Below are 14,945 nucleotides of genomic sequence, written 5' to 3'. Positions count from 1 at the left end.
TTTTTAAGAATGGCTTTCTGGCTGGAACCTGGAACACAAAAGAATCAAAACCTGAGGCTCAGCTGCTGCGCCTCACTGATGTGTGCAACCTAACAAGGTGCAGACCTCTCTCTCCTAAAACTAGTGAGATGGTATATCCAAACACACTGCAGCTTTTTTCCTTCAAACAACATAGCTAGTAAACTAATAAGTGCCTTGCCTCAGCATCCTAATGAGAAAAGAGGTAGCTCAGGAATGTCTCTGCACAATGCAGGAACAGCAGCATCTTTATACATACAGGCCTCAATTTCTTATAAGGACTAGAGAAGGAAACTTCCTAAGAGGCAAAAGGAAAGAAAAGCCAAATTATCACATGTGTCCCAGGGAACCAAGCTTAGAGAGTTCTTCATCTGGTCATGATGATTTTTTGTGTTGTTATTAATGTGTTGTTATTATTTGTTGTTATTAATTTGCTTTCATTTTGGGAGAAAATGGCAGTTTTTTTCTCTAAAAAGGACAAGACTCATGATTTTTATATTGGCCTCCTTATTAGCTTTCTGTTATTTGAGCGCTTGCTGGCTCAAATGACTGATTACATAGCTGACTAAGCCTAAAGAATTATTTTGATTTTCTGGGGGTTTTGTATAGACTCTGATTTGGATACACATCACAAATATCACCCTGGTATTTACATGATCTAGTACACTTTGGCTTCCAAAGAAAGATCACCATGAAGCACAAACTCAGATTTCAAATCTGGATCTTTGGTTGAGAGAAACCTAATATCCACCTATGTCTAAGGACATTCTTCCTATTATCAAAGAAGAATTCCTAGCTACTTTGCAGAGAACTTAAAGAAAAATACTCTACTGTAGTTAGAATTAGTGGGGAGGAAAGAGGTTGGACCATACATGTTTTTTACTTTGTAAGATTTAGGAAACAGAACGTGGTACATATACAACAATGCAAGGAGCTATTGCAATAAATACTTAAGCTCTTCAACAGAAAAAATAATCCTCAAAAATGACTAAAATAACGAAAAATATTTCTATATCTAAATTCATAGAAGTGCATTGGTATAGCAAATAGTTAATGTATTTTTTCTTCAGAGGAAACAAGTACATTCAACAGCATAATTTTCTTATGCAGCACCAAGTATATTCTCATAAAAATGGTATAGCAAAAAGAATAGGTTCCTCAGAAGAGTATTTTCCATTTCCATCCCCCTTAAAACTGGACAGCAATAATTATCAATAGTAATTTACTGTTTTCCTCAGAACAGTAATTGAAATGTATGAACTGTCTTTTTTTTTCCAGGTTTGCTCTCAAGTGCACAGGCAGCTTCTGCTAGCATTTTCAATCAGATAGCAGAGATTCTGCACAGAGCAAGCATCACGACAAAAAAAAAAAAAAAAAAAGCACATGTTATTGCCAGCAACCTTCCAAATAAGTTCTCTTCTGTAATCTGGCAATGGAAAAATTCCATGTCTTTTTCCTGAACAAGTAACTGCTGGGCTCAGAACTGTTGCTCTGCACTAAGCCATCACTGCAGAAAAGGTAAATATGATATCGCTTAACTCCAACATGTTTTCTCCAACAAATCTTATAAAATCCCCACTGTTCTGCCTTTACATAGTATGTGTTCATATGGTTCTCCTCACATTGCAGAATCTGAGCACTTTCCTAGAGAATGGGAATTCAGCATCCTTCACACCATTCAGCTGTACACTATGGTCTAGCTGGTAAAAATTAAGTACCACTACCCTCTTCTGCAATCCTAACCCATATATAATCAGTTGCACACCTGATATTGTTATCCTGAACATTGCCCCTTTTATTTTTGTGAAACTCTTAATTCGACCAAAGACATAAAGCTCATAAAAGGAATCCAGTACCCTTTTTTTGAAAATTGCTCCCATTGGTAGTGGGATTTCTTCATGTCACAATACTATTTTGTCATATTTACAAGTTGCATGGCTACAGCAATTAATCTACTTAAAAGCACAGGTATTCTTTAGGGAGCCAAAATTAATAGAATTGTATATTAAAACATGTTACTAAGGACACAAGACAATAAAGAACTTGGATTTCTTCAGCCTCCTCTCTGAATGTCTGGTTAGCCTCTATAATTTATTGAAGAGAGATGAAAATGGAGAGTTCTTACAGATACAGCTTTTCTTTCATTGTCTCTAAAGAGTCATTCAAATTTCTCTGAGAAAGCTCCTATCATATCCTAGGTTATCCTAACCTATATAGATTGATGTTTGTATGCCCTCATGTTGTATGTGTGGGTACTGAAACAAGAAACTAATAATTTATTTTATTTACCCCTTAAGCTGTAAGGACTTAAAAAAAAAATACTAGTCCTATTGCATAATTCAAGCAGAACAGTTAAGTCTTCAGCTTTAATTAAAATTTTTTATAGGAACTCTCAAAACACAATATAAAAGCTTTCTAAATTTTTAAGACTAATATTAGCTACTTTCTACATTTTAGCATCAAAACAAATATTGCATTTTACTCAGCAATAGAGACCCTAAATCTGATACACCATCATAAATAAAGGGTCATATTAGGTAAAGGGATACTGAGACTGCGCTCTTCAAGTATTTTCCAAACTTCTGAAATAGATGTCTTTTTATTCCACTCTAACCTGTGTTTGAATTCAGAATGATAAATTGAAAATGCAGGGGTACTGAAGTTCAGTTTGTGAAGATGTTTTTTAAGTAAATTGAGTTAATACTGATGAAAATGATTGTCTTCTAAACAAAAGAGAAATATTTCTACCATTGAAAAAGAAGAGAAAGAAAAACAATCAGTTGCAGTTACCGTGCAAGGAGTTTGCATCCAAGGTTCTCCATCTATCTGCATAGGCAGAGACTTGCTGGTTCTAAAGGTAAAAATTTCATAATATGAGAAAAAGAAACTAGAAAAAATTGTTAAATGAATTATTAAAGAGGTACATATGTGATGGCATACAGATATAACCCTGATTCACCCCTAAACTCCTATGAAATTTCCAATATGACTCAATATGCTTACAAATGTAACACAGTCAACTTAAAAAGCTTAGTCTGATTTTCAACACACAAAGCAAAAACATAGAAAATATTAATGAATCTTGTTAGTAATACACTGCCCTTTCACAGAAGAAGAGTCTGTAATTTGTGAAATAATGAGTGAATGACACAATAACTTCAGGAACAAACCTTACTAACAGAAAAGACAAATTTGAGCTGTTTTTTATAATTTAGTTTGTACTAGTATATAGTATATATGATACTATTGCAAAGGAAATAAGAAATAAATTTTAGGTCTATCATCATCACTAGAATCACTATGTCTGAGTTAGACAGAACACTCAAAGAGCATGAAGTTTGCACTATATTCAGAGTGTTTAACATGCCATGATATAAATTTAAATTGTTAGCAAAGGGATGCTGATTTCAACAGAAAGATACAGACAGTATTCCCTCTCTAGTTCTGGTGTCACATTAAGAAAAGTGTAGCAAAATGAGAACAGAAAAAGAAAGTATTACACGTTTTGGTCTTTTTTTGCATTATAATAGGTTGCACACAAGACTATTATAAATAGTGTGGAGTGGATAAATCTAATAATAGAAAAATTAGTTACTCATGTTGGTCAATGGAAATTCTGGTTTGGATGTTTTTTGAAAACAAACTAACATTTCATGGAATTATCCACAATCACCTACGGCCATAAATGGAAGAAGGGAAGACTGTTATGAGCTCTCACTTTATAGTTCAGAAGAGTTCCTACTTATTTTTATTGTTGCTCTTCTGTTTTAGGCTTATAATTGTAGATCTTATGGGTTTAATCAATTTTGGAAAATTCTTCCTGAGGAATTCTTAACTGAAAAAGAGATGGACAATTCTTTTTCAGTCCTTATTTAATCTAAAAGATAGAATAATTACTTTTTCCTTGTGTTCTAATTCAAGTTTCCTCTATTGTGAATGTTCTTATCTTAGAAATGATAAAACACAATGAAATTAGAGTACTCCACCATCATCGGCTCAGACATACCAACAGATTTAATAATAGTGGCTTGTCAGAATTCAGTAAATAACAAATAAATTAAAAACAGAGCACTTTGACTTCCACAGATCAAAAAGTGCTTTACAATTACTAATTACATGCTACTATTCCCTGGTGTGGTATGCATTATAAATGGGTTAAAATATGACAAAGTAATGCTAAATTACTTTGGGCTTGAAATTGCATGGAGCGTATGTCAACAATAAACACCAAGATGTTCATGCCTTAATCCTTCTGCTCCAAATGCTTGACAATACTTCATTGGACAAAATGGCACTTGAATACAACATGTGAGGATAGAATGTAAACACCCTCTTTTTAGTTTTTTTACACATTTAAAGAAAGGAAGATGTATGGGCAGAGAATGTGGATGGAATAGATTAATTTCATATACAAAAATGATACTTTCACAAGAAATAATAACTGTAATTATGACTTAAACTACAAAAGAAAGTCAATACATAAAACTCTTTAGTTCCACTACAACACTGCAGTGTAAATTAAAGGTGCTGATACCTGATGACAACAGATGAGCACTGGGCAAGCCGTCTTCCAGCACTTTTCAGACCTGTGTATATCTGTCCCATCTCCATGGCTCCTTCCAGACCCACCACTTCCATAAGCTGGTCACTTAGATCTGCAAAAGTTGAAAAAAAATCCACATTTTTTCTTGACAGCATTTTGAAAGCAGTCATATTGACCAATGAGAACTGTCAGAAGACAAGCTGATAACAAAAGATGCGGAGAATAGAACCGGCTAAAATGATTATTCCTAAGGAGAATTACAGATTTAAGTTGGACACAACTGGGCCCTGCTGTCACATTATTCTACAATATCCTAACGAAATTTATTCTGAAATAGAATAATTATATCCATGGTTTATTTTAATACATAAAGACTAAAAAGATAATTTCATTATATGAGAAAATAGAAGACATTGCTTCATTTTCATTATCTGACACACAAAGAATGAGATGTTTACGGCGCAGAAATTTATGTGTTTTAATTTTCCAACAGATATTTAAAATCTCCAAAGGAAAAGTCAGTGCTCCACACTCTATTGGGTCCTCTTCTATACAGTACTTTCCAGACAATGTGTACAACTCTAATTCAGCCTTTATGTGCATGCATTGTCATTATGAGATGTTATTATTTTTTGCATTGGATCAGTGTCTTAATTAGTACACAGATGCAATGCAAAAAGGCAGAAAAACACCTTAGCTATCCACATAGCCTTCCAACTTTCTCATGCTTGTTTTCACTCAGTTATATGATTTTTGTTTCACAATGAAATAGTTCTTCAGCATCAAACTTCAAAAGGCATTGAAATAAATATTAGTTTACTTGACTACAAGGAGAAAGGAAAAATTCTGTGTAGGACTTCAAGTACAAACAGATACCAAAACAGTAATAAGTAGTCTGCTTTGAGAAGCAACCAAGCAAGGTAACAAAATATTATCCAGAATCAGCTCGGGTGTTTTGCATGAAATGTATTATATTCTCCTGCATAAATACATGGTGCCAAGACCAAAAGGACAAGAAAAAGAAACATTTCTTTTCTAGCTGTATAATATGTGTATTTTACAAATTGGCTGTTAACAGCAATGTTTCCAAAAGGTACATTGTTCAGTGAAGCAGACCATTAAGATAAAGTGTTAGAGTCTACCATCACACTGAAAAAACCGGAGACCACATTACTGTGTCTATTTTAAACCCCTCAACCCTTAATGGAGGTAAAATTTAATGCTAAAAACTGTATCTATGAGGCTATTCCAAAGTTTCAATGGGAGTCTTTTCTGACCGCCTCTTTGTGCTTTCAATGAAGATAATTAACTGAAAGAAGTACTGTGATGAGGGAAAAAAATATTAAAGCAAACAGGATTTATGACCTGGATTATTCTGATTCCAGCAGAAAATCTGATACTATCCAAATGCTTAATTTTTCTTCTTATACTTTCTTAATATTATTCATTTTCTCATCACAGTGAAATCAGTTCCATAAAATAGTAATGAAGAAAAAAAGCCCAACAATATTCTTGCCCATTAAGGGAAAAAATAAGATGGTCAAAAGTTTAAAATGTACAGTATGATTAATTCTAACTATATATTTTTATAGCTTGCATCCATGTAACATATGTAAGCCAAATTTTGTATGTCTGGCTTTTCATTGCATTTTTTTTTCTTAAAATGTTTCCCATAAGTAACTAGCATTTAAACTTAAGTGAGATTTAAATAAATGCTGCTTTTCTTGGTAGCCACAGAGACTTAACTGGAAAAGAACTACTCATTTTAAAAAGTTTATATATTATAAAAGCACATAGAACATTTTACATGTACTAGATCATTAAAATGTTTAGCCAAAGAAAACATCAAATTCCTATTCACTGGGACATTAGAAAATTATTATTTTTTAAATGGAAGAATAATTAAGAACAGATTTTTATTTCTGACAGCTCAGGCAATATGTTCAGTATTCTGAATAGTGACATTTTCAGGGATATATATTTGATGCATCATTTTTCAGGAGCCATGAGATTAGTGTCAGTAGCAGCAAGGTAACTAAGGGTCAAATCCTGCCCTTTGATCTATACTGCACTTCTCATTAAATGTGGTATATTAAACATTGGAAAATGGAACTGAACAATACTCTCGTGTACCAAAAAAGCAAAAACTTCACATTTGCAGTGGCATATTTCCAAAGTGGAGTTATTTTAGGCCAAATATGAATATTTTTAGAATCAAGCTTAAATTAGACATAACTTTCCTTCAGAAGCAGTAAAAACTAAAACAAATGTAACATGCAATTATTGACTGCATTAGTTCGCACTCCTGCCCTTGTGATATATTTGACCTGATGCTTTTGCATAGTCATATCCATTTCAACAAATCCTTGAGATATATTGACTTTGATAAGAACTCAAGTGAAAAGTGAAAAAGAGAGTGTGTCTATTTTAGTCCCACTTTTCAACCATGTCACATGGCTATAGGTACAGTGGTTGAATATAAAGTGTCAAGACATAAACAACGGGATGATATTTCTTCTTAAAAGGTCTCCACCAAAGACTTTGAAACAGACTAAGCAAGCTCTGTTAAAGGAGATCTGATCTTCTATTAAATTAACAGATAGGAAAGGGGAAGTAATTCGTCATTCTGGTGGAAGTTTATCACTGATTTTTCAGAAAGCTCAGGGCCTCTGTGCAGCTCAACATACATCCCAAAATAATTTGGAAATAGAAGAAGACGGTGAGTAATGAAGATTCAACAAAGGAAAAACAAAACCCAATCATAAAAAAAAGTTTAGGAATTTTACAGTATTGAGAAACGGGGCTTTGCAAAGGCAGAAAGTTCAATATATGTAACTTAATGTCCATGAGGAGAAAGAGCACTGACTACAGATATGTAGATTGTTATATACATACATATATAACATTTGGAAATATGGTGTCTGTGTCTCCTTGTGTATATGCTTATTTTGCTGGACTATAATTGATACTGTCATGCTGGAATGAACATTGATTGTGGAGTTACTGTGGCAAGTTCTTATAATATCAGTTCAATGCTCAATTTATGATCATCAAATACTGCAATTGGTACATCCATAAGTTATGGAATTTGTAGTTACTGTTCACTCAGCAATGCAGAGGAAGAAAAATAACTGGAAATGACAGATGAACATATCTGGTAACAAATATGGAGTAATTTCTGTATGAAAATAAATTATACTAGTAGCCTTCAGGAAGTAAGGAGATGAATGGAGGAAAGATGACAAAATACTAAGTGCAATGGACTAGGTGAAGACAGTAATGTAATTCAGTATTTCTCAAATGCAAGAACCGAGTTTTATAGTACTTCTAGACAAGCAGGAAATTCTTTTTACATAATATCTTGTTATGCCATGAGGCCACACTAAACTGAAATTACTTAAATCAAAAATATTTGGTAGGATATCTTAACAGAAAAGAATCACTATAAGTTTGCTCTTTTATGACTTATTTCTAATACAAGTTGGTGTTAGAGGTCAGATACTGAGCTACACAAACTTGGTTGATCTAGTATCATTATTCTTGCTGACTTCTTATGCATCTTACAAACTTTAGTGGAGAATAATGAATGCTGCTGTTCACTAAACATCATTTGTCACTTAAAACAGTTTATAATGTGGACTTTTCTGTGACATGTATCCCTATTATGTTTGAGAAAATGAAAGTCATTATTTTTGATACTCAAATTATATTCTTGAATCTTAATTATAAATTATATTCTTATAGCCTTAAGTATCTGTGTCTCTACCAACTATAAAGCAAAACTTTTTCTTTTTAGGGACACATTTCTTTCTTGTGCTTCTTCTGCATCCTACAAATTTTATTCTAAAGAGAAATAATTGGTGATTGTAATGATAAAATTCTCTAATGCATGTTTCACTAGTTTTAGAAAGTTTAGGTTTAGGAAACTAAAGGTTAGATTTCCAAGAAGAATGTCACAGCTAACAGTGAACAAAAGCAATTATCAGCTACTGAGCAGTTTTTCTTTCTAAGCAGTTCATTTAGTTGCCTAAAGGAGGGCTGAGGTCTCCTAGGTAAGCTATCACAGAGATCATCTCGGTATTAGTCCATTAGGAAAGTGTTTTCTGACTGGTGCCTTGGGGTTCCCCAGTCCGTTTGTTCTACTTTGAGCTCTTTGAAAGAGCTGAAGGCTTTCGCTTGTTTTCTATGTGAATGAGCCATTAGAGCGTGTGGGAATGTTTTCACAGCACCAAGTCTCCCCTGCCTCTTCCACAAACCAAAGTACTTCACGTGTCTCCTCACATTAGCCCCGCCAGTGAGCAAAGGCAGCTCTCGCAGGGGAGCTCTGCTGTCAGCTTGCAGAGGGGCAGCTGACCCTCGCACTCATTCCCGATGGGGACAGACAGACAGTCTGACTGCCACTTCTTCCATAAGGCAGCAGCAGAAGAGAACTTCAAGCAGAAACTTGCACTAGTGGCAGACGAAACACTGTATGTGACTGTAAGCCCTTTACAGCCCTTCCCAAGGCATGAAGAAACACACTTGGAGACTTTAACGTAATGAGTTTACGTTATCCATTATCTTGGTATTAGCTGAATGCTTCAATATTCAGAGTGAACACACGAGAAAAACACATTTGGAATTAATCTATGAAGATAAAGCAAGGAAAGCAAAATGGAGTAGGGGGTGGGTGGGAAGAAACATGGTGTGATTAGAAAAACTGATTTACATAGAGAAGTTTCCCTCTGTAATGGAACTGGTTTTGATATCCAATCTATCTTTGCATATATAAATATTGCTGTCCTGGCAAGAGATTGAATGACTCTATTATAACTTGGGGTTACTGCACTCACTCAGGCACATTTGCATAAAAACACTGTTGGTCAGTGGTAAATCTGTCTGTGGCAGCAGTTTGTCTTTGAAGAGAAGGGGCTCCATAGCTTACTAAATGTAATCAAACCCTAGTAATCATCACTCTGGAAATTTTTTGGTTCCAGTTAAAATACTGGATAAGAATTCAGAAAGCTGGTATGATGCCAGAGGATCCTTGAAAAACTCCCAAGCTCTGCTCTGCACCACATGAATGCTTCAGTATCTTCCTAGAACACAGCATGTATTAAATCTCCAGTTACCCGTTATGCAGGAATGTGAGGTCGCTTCCATATGCAGTGATAGGGACTGTTGTAAAAAAATGCTAGAAATGTGTTTACTGTCATAATATTTTTCTCATTTCAAATGAACACCTTTTTCTAAATTCCTGGTTACAAAAAATTACTAAATCCTGTACAATCTGTACATCCTGGGTTCTGCTGTGCCTTCCTTTAGTGAAGCTACCTGAAGTAACACTTGCCTCAACATTTGTAATTGTTTATATCAGAGTTGTATCTCAAGGCCCACGTGTCAATGCTCTATTGTGTTACTGATTCCCAGACATATACAAAAGACAGCTCTCCTATCTAAGAATTTATAGACAAATAAAACAGACAAAGCATTGGGGGAAAATAATATTATTATGTCCATTTTACAAAGTGAAAATTGTACACAGACATGTTCAAGTCCTGGAAAATATTTGTTCACATATTCAGCTGAATATATTGTGTGTAGACCCAGAAGAGTAATAATATTATTTCTACCACATAAAGTTAAGCACAAGAGTTTTGAGAACTGACCTGGCCAAGATCACATGTGAAGTTTGAGGCAGACACAGGAAATATATCAGCAAATCCTGAATTTTAACATTCTGTTATCAAAAGTCTGTTCTCCCACTTCATATAGACTTCAAGGATATATATGAAGTCCTATATCTATGGTATGTGACTCTGTGTTGAGTATTTTGTGTTGCTAAGTTTGCTTGCAAACATTAAAATCTCAGGTGGATCCATACATCTATTTCATGCCAGTATTAGTTCTCTAGCTTTTATTTTTGTCTTCATATTTTGTTTTCCTAATATTAAAACAAAACAAAACAAGAGAAACCTTCTTCTTAGTGTGAAGGAAGATTTATCACTGATGTAATTCTCACCCTGGAGAGATACTCAGATATGGTGATAATAAATTAGACAGATATTTTATGTACATAAAAACACACAAAAATGCAAACACATTTTATACCTCTATGGACATACACAAATGATATATATTACCTATATTTAAGTGTTTGTGAGAAATTCAGTGGAATTTTGCTCCACCATCAGAATTGATGGTGCACTTAATAGCCCTAATGGGATAATGGGGTAAGATGCAAAAGTGCTAGTTTTGTCACTTAAAATGAATGCAATCAATAAAATCCTCTCTGTGTTGAATTTAGTGGCATAATTCTTACTGATTTCAGTGGAACTCAAATTTCACCCAGTATCTTATCTCGCACCAGTCTAGCACACAGGCTTTATCCTCAGATGGAATCATTTAACAGACACAGCTCAGCCTCCTACTGTGTAATGGATTTTTTTTTGTGTACACAATCATCTCCCAGTTCTCATTAATCACAGAATGACGAGTTTCTCCCCCAAAAAATAGGACAAACAAGGAAGAATCAGTCTTTACAATTAAATATTTTATGAAACTTTTTAACATGCACAGAAGACCTTTGTAAAATTTTCCTAAAGTGAACTTTTTTTTCCCTCAGCTTAGTAGGGGGAAGGAGATAAGAGTTCTTCATAGAAACTTTTCTGATTAATGGTAAAAGAAGGCAACAACCAAAACCCAAAAACAACCCACCCCAGAGCACTCAAATAAAATTACTTCCACTCAGAAATTATTCCCAAATATCAATGTTCAGATGTTCAAAATTTGAAACAAGGGATCTCATCTTCCAGTTTGGGAGATCATTATGTATAAGTATTTTATGGTAAAGGTTGGCAGATAAAATGTATTCTTTTTAATGGATTTATGTTTTTAATAGTTTCAAGTACAATTGCACTGAACATGCTGCTGCACCAAAAAGCTCCCCATTATTTTAATCTGTATTCTTTTAAGAGTTATTTGTTCAAAAGGATTTCACTGTGTTACTCTTATACCCCCTTCAGCCAAGAGAACAAAAGCCATTCTATGAAAGAAGTCTAAACTTGGACAAACCGTAAAAAAAAAAAAAAAAAAAAGCAAAGTTCCTCTCTGTTTTTATCAAAATTGATTGCTGCAGCTGTTCCCAGTTTCTGTATTTTAAAAATAGCCTTATTCAGTGCCTTGTTGGCTAAAGGCCAGAGTACCATTAGAACATGCTGTACGGAAAACCTCTATTCAGTTACAGATACAGAAATATATTTAAGATCAGTGGGGGTCATCTGCAGCAAACACTTGTATGGGGGAAAATGGAATTTTAATGTGCTTGGACTGCTCACCACTTTTAACAGATATTTAAGAACTTCAAACCGGATATCTTCCTATTTGTATTGGTACTATCGTATTACTGAGCATCAGGTACGATACAATATGAGCAAGATCATTTCAACTAACAAAAATAGATCTAATTCTCAAATTACTCCTTAGTAGTTCTGGCATTCACTTTAAATGGCTCCTAGTAATACTGGATATTTGATTAGCCTATAAAAATGTCAAAAACTAAAAAAGAAAAATACAGTAATATTTATGGAAATGTAGAAATCTGATCAATGAAAACTAGCTTTGATTTGTACATTTCTAGGAGAACTAGTACTAACAGGATAAATGTTTCCCTTTTGCAGGGTTACAAACTGTATTAACAGCCTTATCCCTACCAAAGTGTTTAGTCATCTGCCAGAAAGAAATGTTCACTCAATTTACATGAGCATTAAAACTACTTTTGATTAGGGTGGTAGAGTCTTTGATCCAGGAGTTCAGAAAGCCCTAAAGATGATCTTCATTTTTCTTGTTCTTCATGAGGACCAATTCTATTTTCTTCCCCCACCATGTTTGTATTTCATGGTGTTTGGAGATCACACTACACAGAGTGGATATCACTTTTAGCCACAGCATTATTTACTTATTAACCAAGAACCTAACTCAGGATAAGTATTCTGAACATCAATAAGATGGCTCATAGATTACTTCTCATAATTTATGATGGGGTAAAATGTCTGCCTTAAAACATTTAAAGTTATATATTTATATTGTACCTGGGGAAGAGCCTTCAACTTGGTAAAGATATCCAAGGTACTTGTTTGGATAGATACTAAGAGGAAAGAAATCATAGCAGTGAAGGCATCAATATAGTCTATCAAGCTTGCTGAGACTCCAACTTCTGTTGGTGGGTTTGCCTCCTAAGTTTCTTTGCCTTCACTCTCAGTACCTGGGTTATTTTAATTAAATAAATACTATAATCATACTTTGGATTGCAATTTCTATCACATTGTTCAGACCCTCTCTTTGTACAGAAGGAGCATCGGACAATTGAAGTCAAATCCTGTGAATACTGGGGCAGGCATTTGTAACACTTTTGTCCATTGGACAATCTTCCTAAACTTCCTGCAGCCCGCAAAGTTAAAGGAGCTTTGATTTAGTTTCCCACCAAACTAAAAGTATTTGGTGCTGTCTGAGGTGGCCTAGGATCTCCAGGACATTCTCAAGGGCTGACAAGTCTGACAAAGGAGCAACAGAAGAAGATGTGAGGATGGTATCTTGAGAGGAACTCTAAGGATGTGAAGAAGTTATATATGGAGAATTGAAGAAAGGTTCAAAATTACCATGTGTTGGCTTCTTTGTAGAGGTCAAAGCCCAAAGAAGTGATGCACTCTCTACTTACTCATTGTTTGATCGGCAACAAGTTTGCTTGATAGCTCCAGGACTAAAGTCCAAGTATGTGAGCAGATTTTCCCAGGGCTTTTCCTTGCATTTGTTCTGTTCTCATTAGTTGTCATTGTAGGATCTGGTCTCTGCTATCTTACCTAGCTACATACAGAGGATTGCTATTATTTTTCTTTCTATCTGAACTACACATATTGTTAAACATTCAGTATTTTTTTTTCTGTTACTGGTTTACAAGAAGACATATCTGGGATACACTGAAACCTTTGCTATTGCAGAACGCAAATGGGAAATTTAATAGTGATGCAAGAAAATGTCTTTGATATGCTTTACTTGGAATGACAACTCAAAGGACCACAAAGAAAGCAAAAATAAATTTCTTATTATACCTTTCAATATTTTAAATTTAATGACTGCATATAGCTATTTTACAATATCTTTTCTCAACAGTTTACAACACACACAGGAAGAAAAGGTGTTTCCATAACCATGATCAAGTACAGAACAATTCCAAATTTCTTCTCAAGGACAAAAAAAACAAAGTCAGCCACAAGTACCACAGTAACAAGACCCAAGTTATTTTTAATGATCCCGTCCTGAACAGTATCTCTCAAAAAAAAAAAAAAAACCAAAAAAAAAACCACCAAAAAACAAAAAAAACCAACCAAAAAACACCAAAAAACAAACAAACAAACAACCCCCCCCCCCCCCCCCCCCCCAAACAAACCAAACTTTATTTCATTCTGAAAAAGAGAAGACTACTTACAAGCAAAATTTCTGGTTATACTGTAAAAAAAAATTACTCTGCCACAAACAGGAAGCCACAATGTTTCACTAACAAATGATCTGAGCACACACTATTCAGTTGTAGTACCACTCAGGTGCTACAGGTGTTTCAGGTATCTGAGAAATACAGAAGCAAATCCTTGCCCAGACCTAACTCCTCCCTCAATCCTGTGCTGAAAAGCTCTACTGAAATGTAGAGCCTTACTGAATTGGTCTTTAGAGGGATTAGAAATAGTAAGAAAAATCTATTTTCAAGGACTGTAATGAAAAATAGAAGACCTATAAAACTAACAAAATTATCCTCATCTTATTTTGGTTGTCTTTTTTCACTCTTACTTTTTATCCTTCATCAAGGATAAGAAAAGTACACGAGAAACTGATAAGAAGAAGATCAGAGTTGTCTCTGAGATACATTTTTAAAGGACCTTAATGTTGATGTCTGCCCAACAAATAAATTGAGCATGAATACCCAGTAATATCCAAAGGAGCACACGCATGTTTCAAGCATGACTGTTAGGTGCTGTTTATACAGACCTATTGCTATGGTAACTACTTTATGGTACATGCTTTCAGAATACTAATTATAAAGCAGTATAAATAAGGTTGTGTACAACAAGCAAGTTCACATTTACATATTTCCAGCATCTGAAAATTCAGCCTTACATGTATAATATGATGAAAAATATTTTTCAAAAGCAATCACACATTATTATAATTCATGCATTGTGATGTTAGCTTCAGTTTCTTTCCCATAACACTACTTTGCACTAGGATCAGCAGCACAAGGGGAATGCAATGTACTGAGGGAATTAAAGAAAGAAGAAGGTGCAGGTGCACTAATAAATGGGTGGCCTTTGGAGCACAGTATTTATGTGTGCTATGCTGAGCTAAACAGAAACCT

General features: G+C 34.5%; 1 protein-coding gene and 1 long non-coding RNA gene across 8 annotated transcripts in view; one reads left to right on the top strand and one right to left on the bottom strand.

Annotated features, from left to right (window-relative positions):
- LOC144247308 (uncharacterized) overlaps positions 1-1,381 on the top strand; it is a 297,702-nt gene extending 296,321 nt beyond the window's left edge. The window contains exon 4 of the long non-coding RNA XR_013341026.1: positions 1,297-1,381. This is a non-coding gene — a long non-coding RNA (uncharacterized LOC144247308). The remainder of the gene's footprint in view (positions 1-1,296) is intronic.
- DGKB (diacylglycerol kinase beta) overlaps positions 1-14,945 on the bottom strand; it is a 339,840-nt gene that overhangs the window by 9,649 nt on the left and 315,246 nt on the right. For all 7 annotated transcript variants that reach the window (XM_021538316.3, XM_021538315.3, XM_021538318.3 and 4 more), the window contains 2 exons: positions 4,553-4,673; positions 2,809-2,869 (listed from right to left, as the gene is read on the bottom strand). In XM_021538316.3, coding sequence (XP_021393991.1) covers positions 2,809-2,869; positions 4,553-4,673 — 182 coding nt within the window. The remainder of the gene's footprint in view (positions 1-2,808; positions 2,870-4,552; positions 4,674-14,945) is intronic.

The sequence above is a fragment of the Lonchura striata genome, chromosome 1 (genome assembly GCF_046129695.1).
Source record: "Lonchura striata isolate bLonStr1 chromosome 1, bLonStr1.mat, whole genome shotgun sequence".
Classification (NCBI taxonomy): Eukaryota; Metazoa; Chordata; class Aves; order Passeriformes; family Estrildidae; genus Lonchura; species Lonchura striata.
The sequence above is the reverse complement of the archived record's forward strand: the minus strand, read 5'-3'. Positions and strand labels throughout refer to the sequence as shown.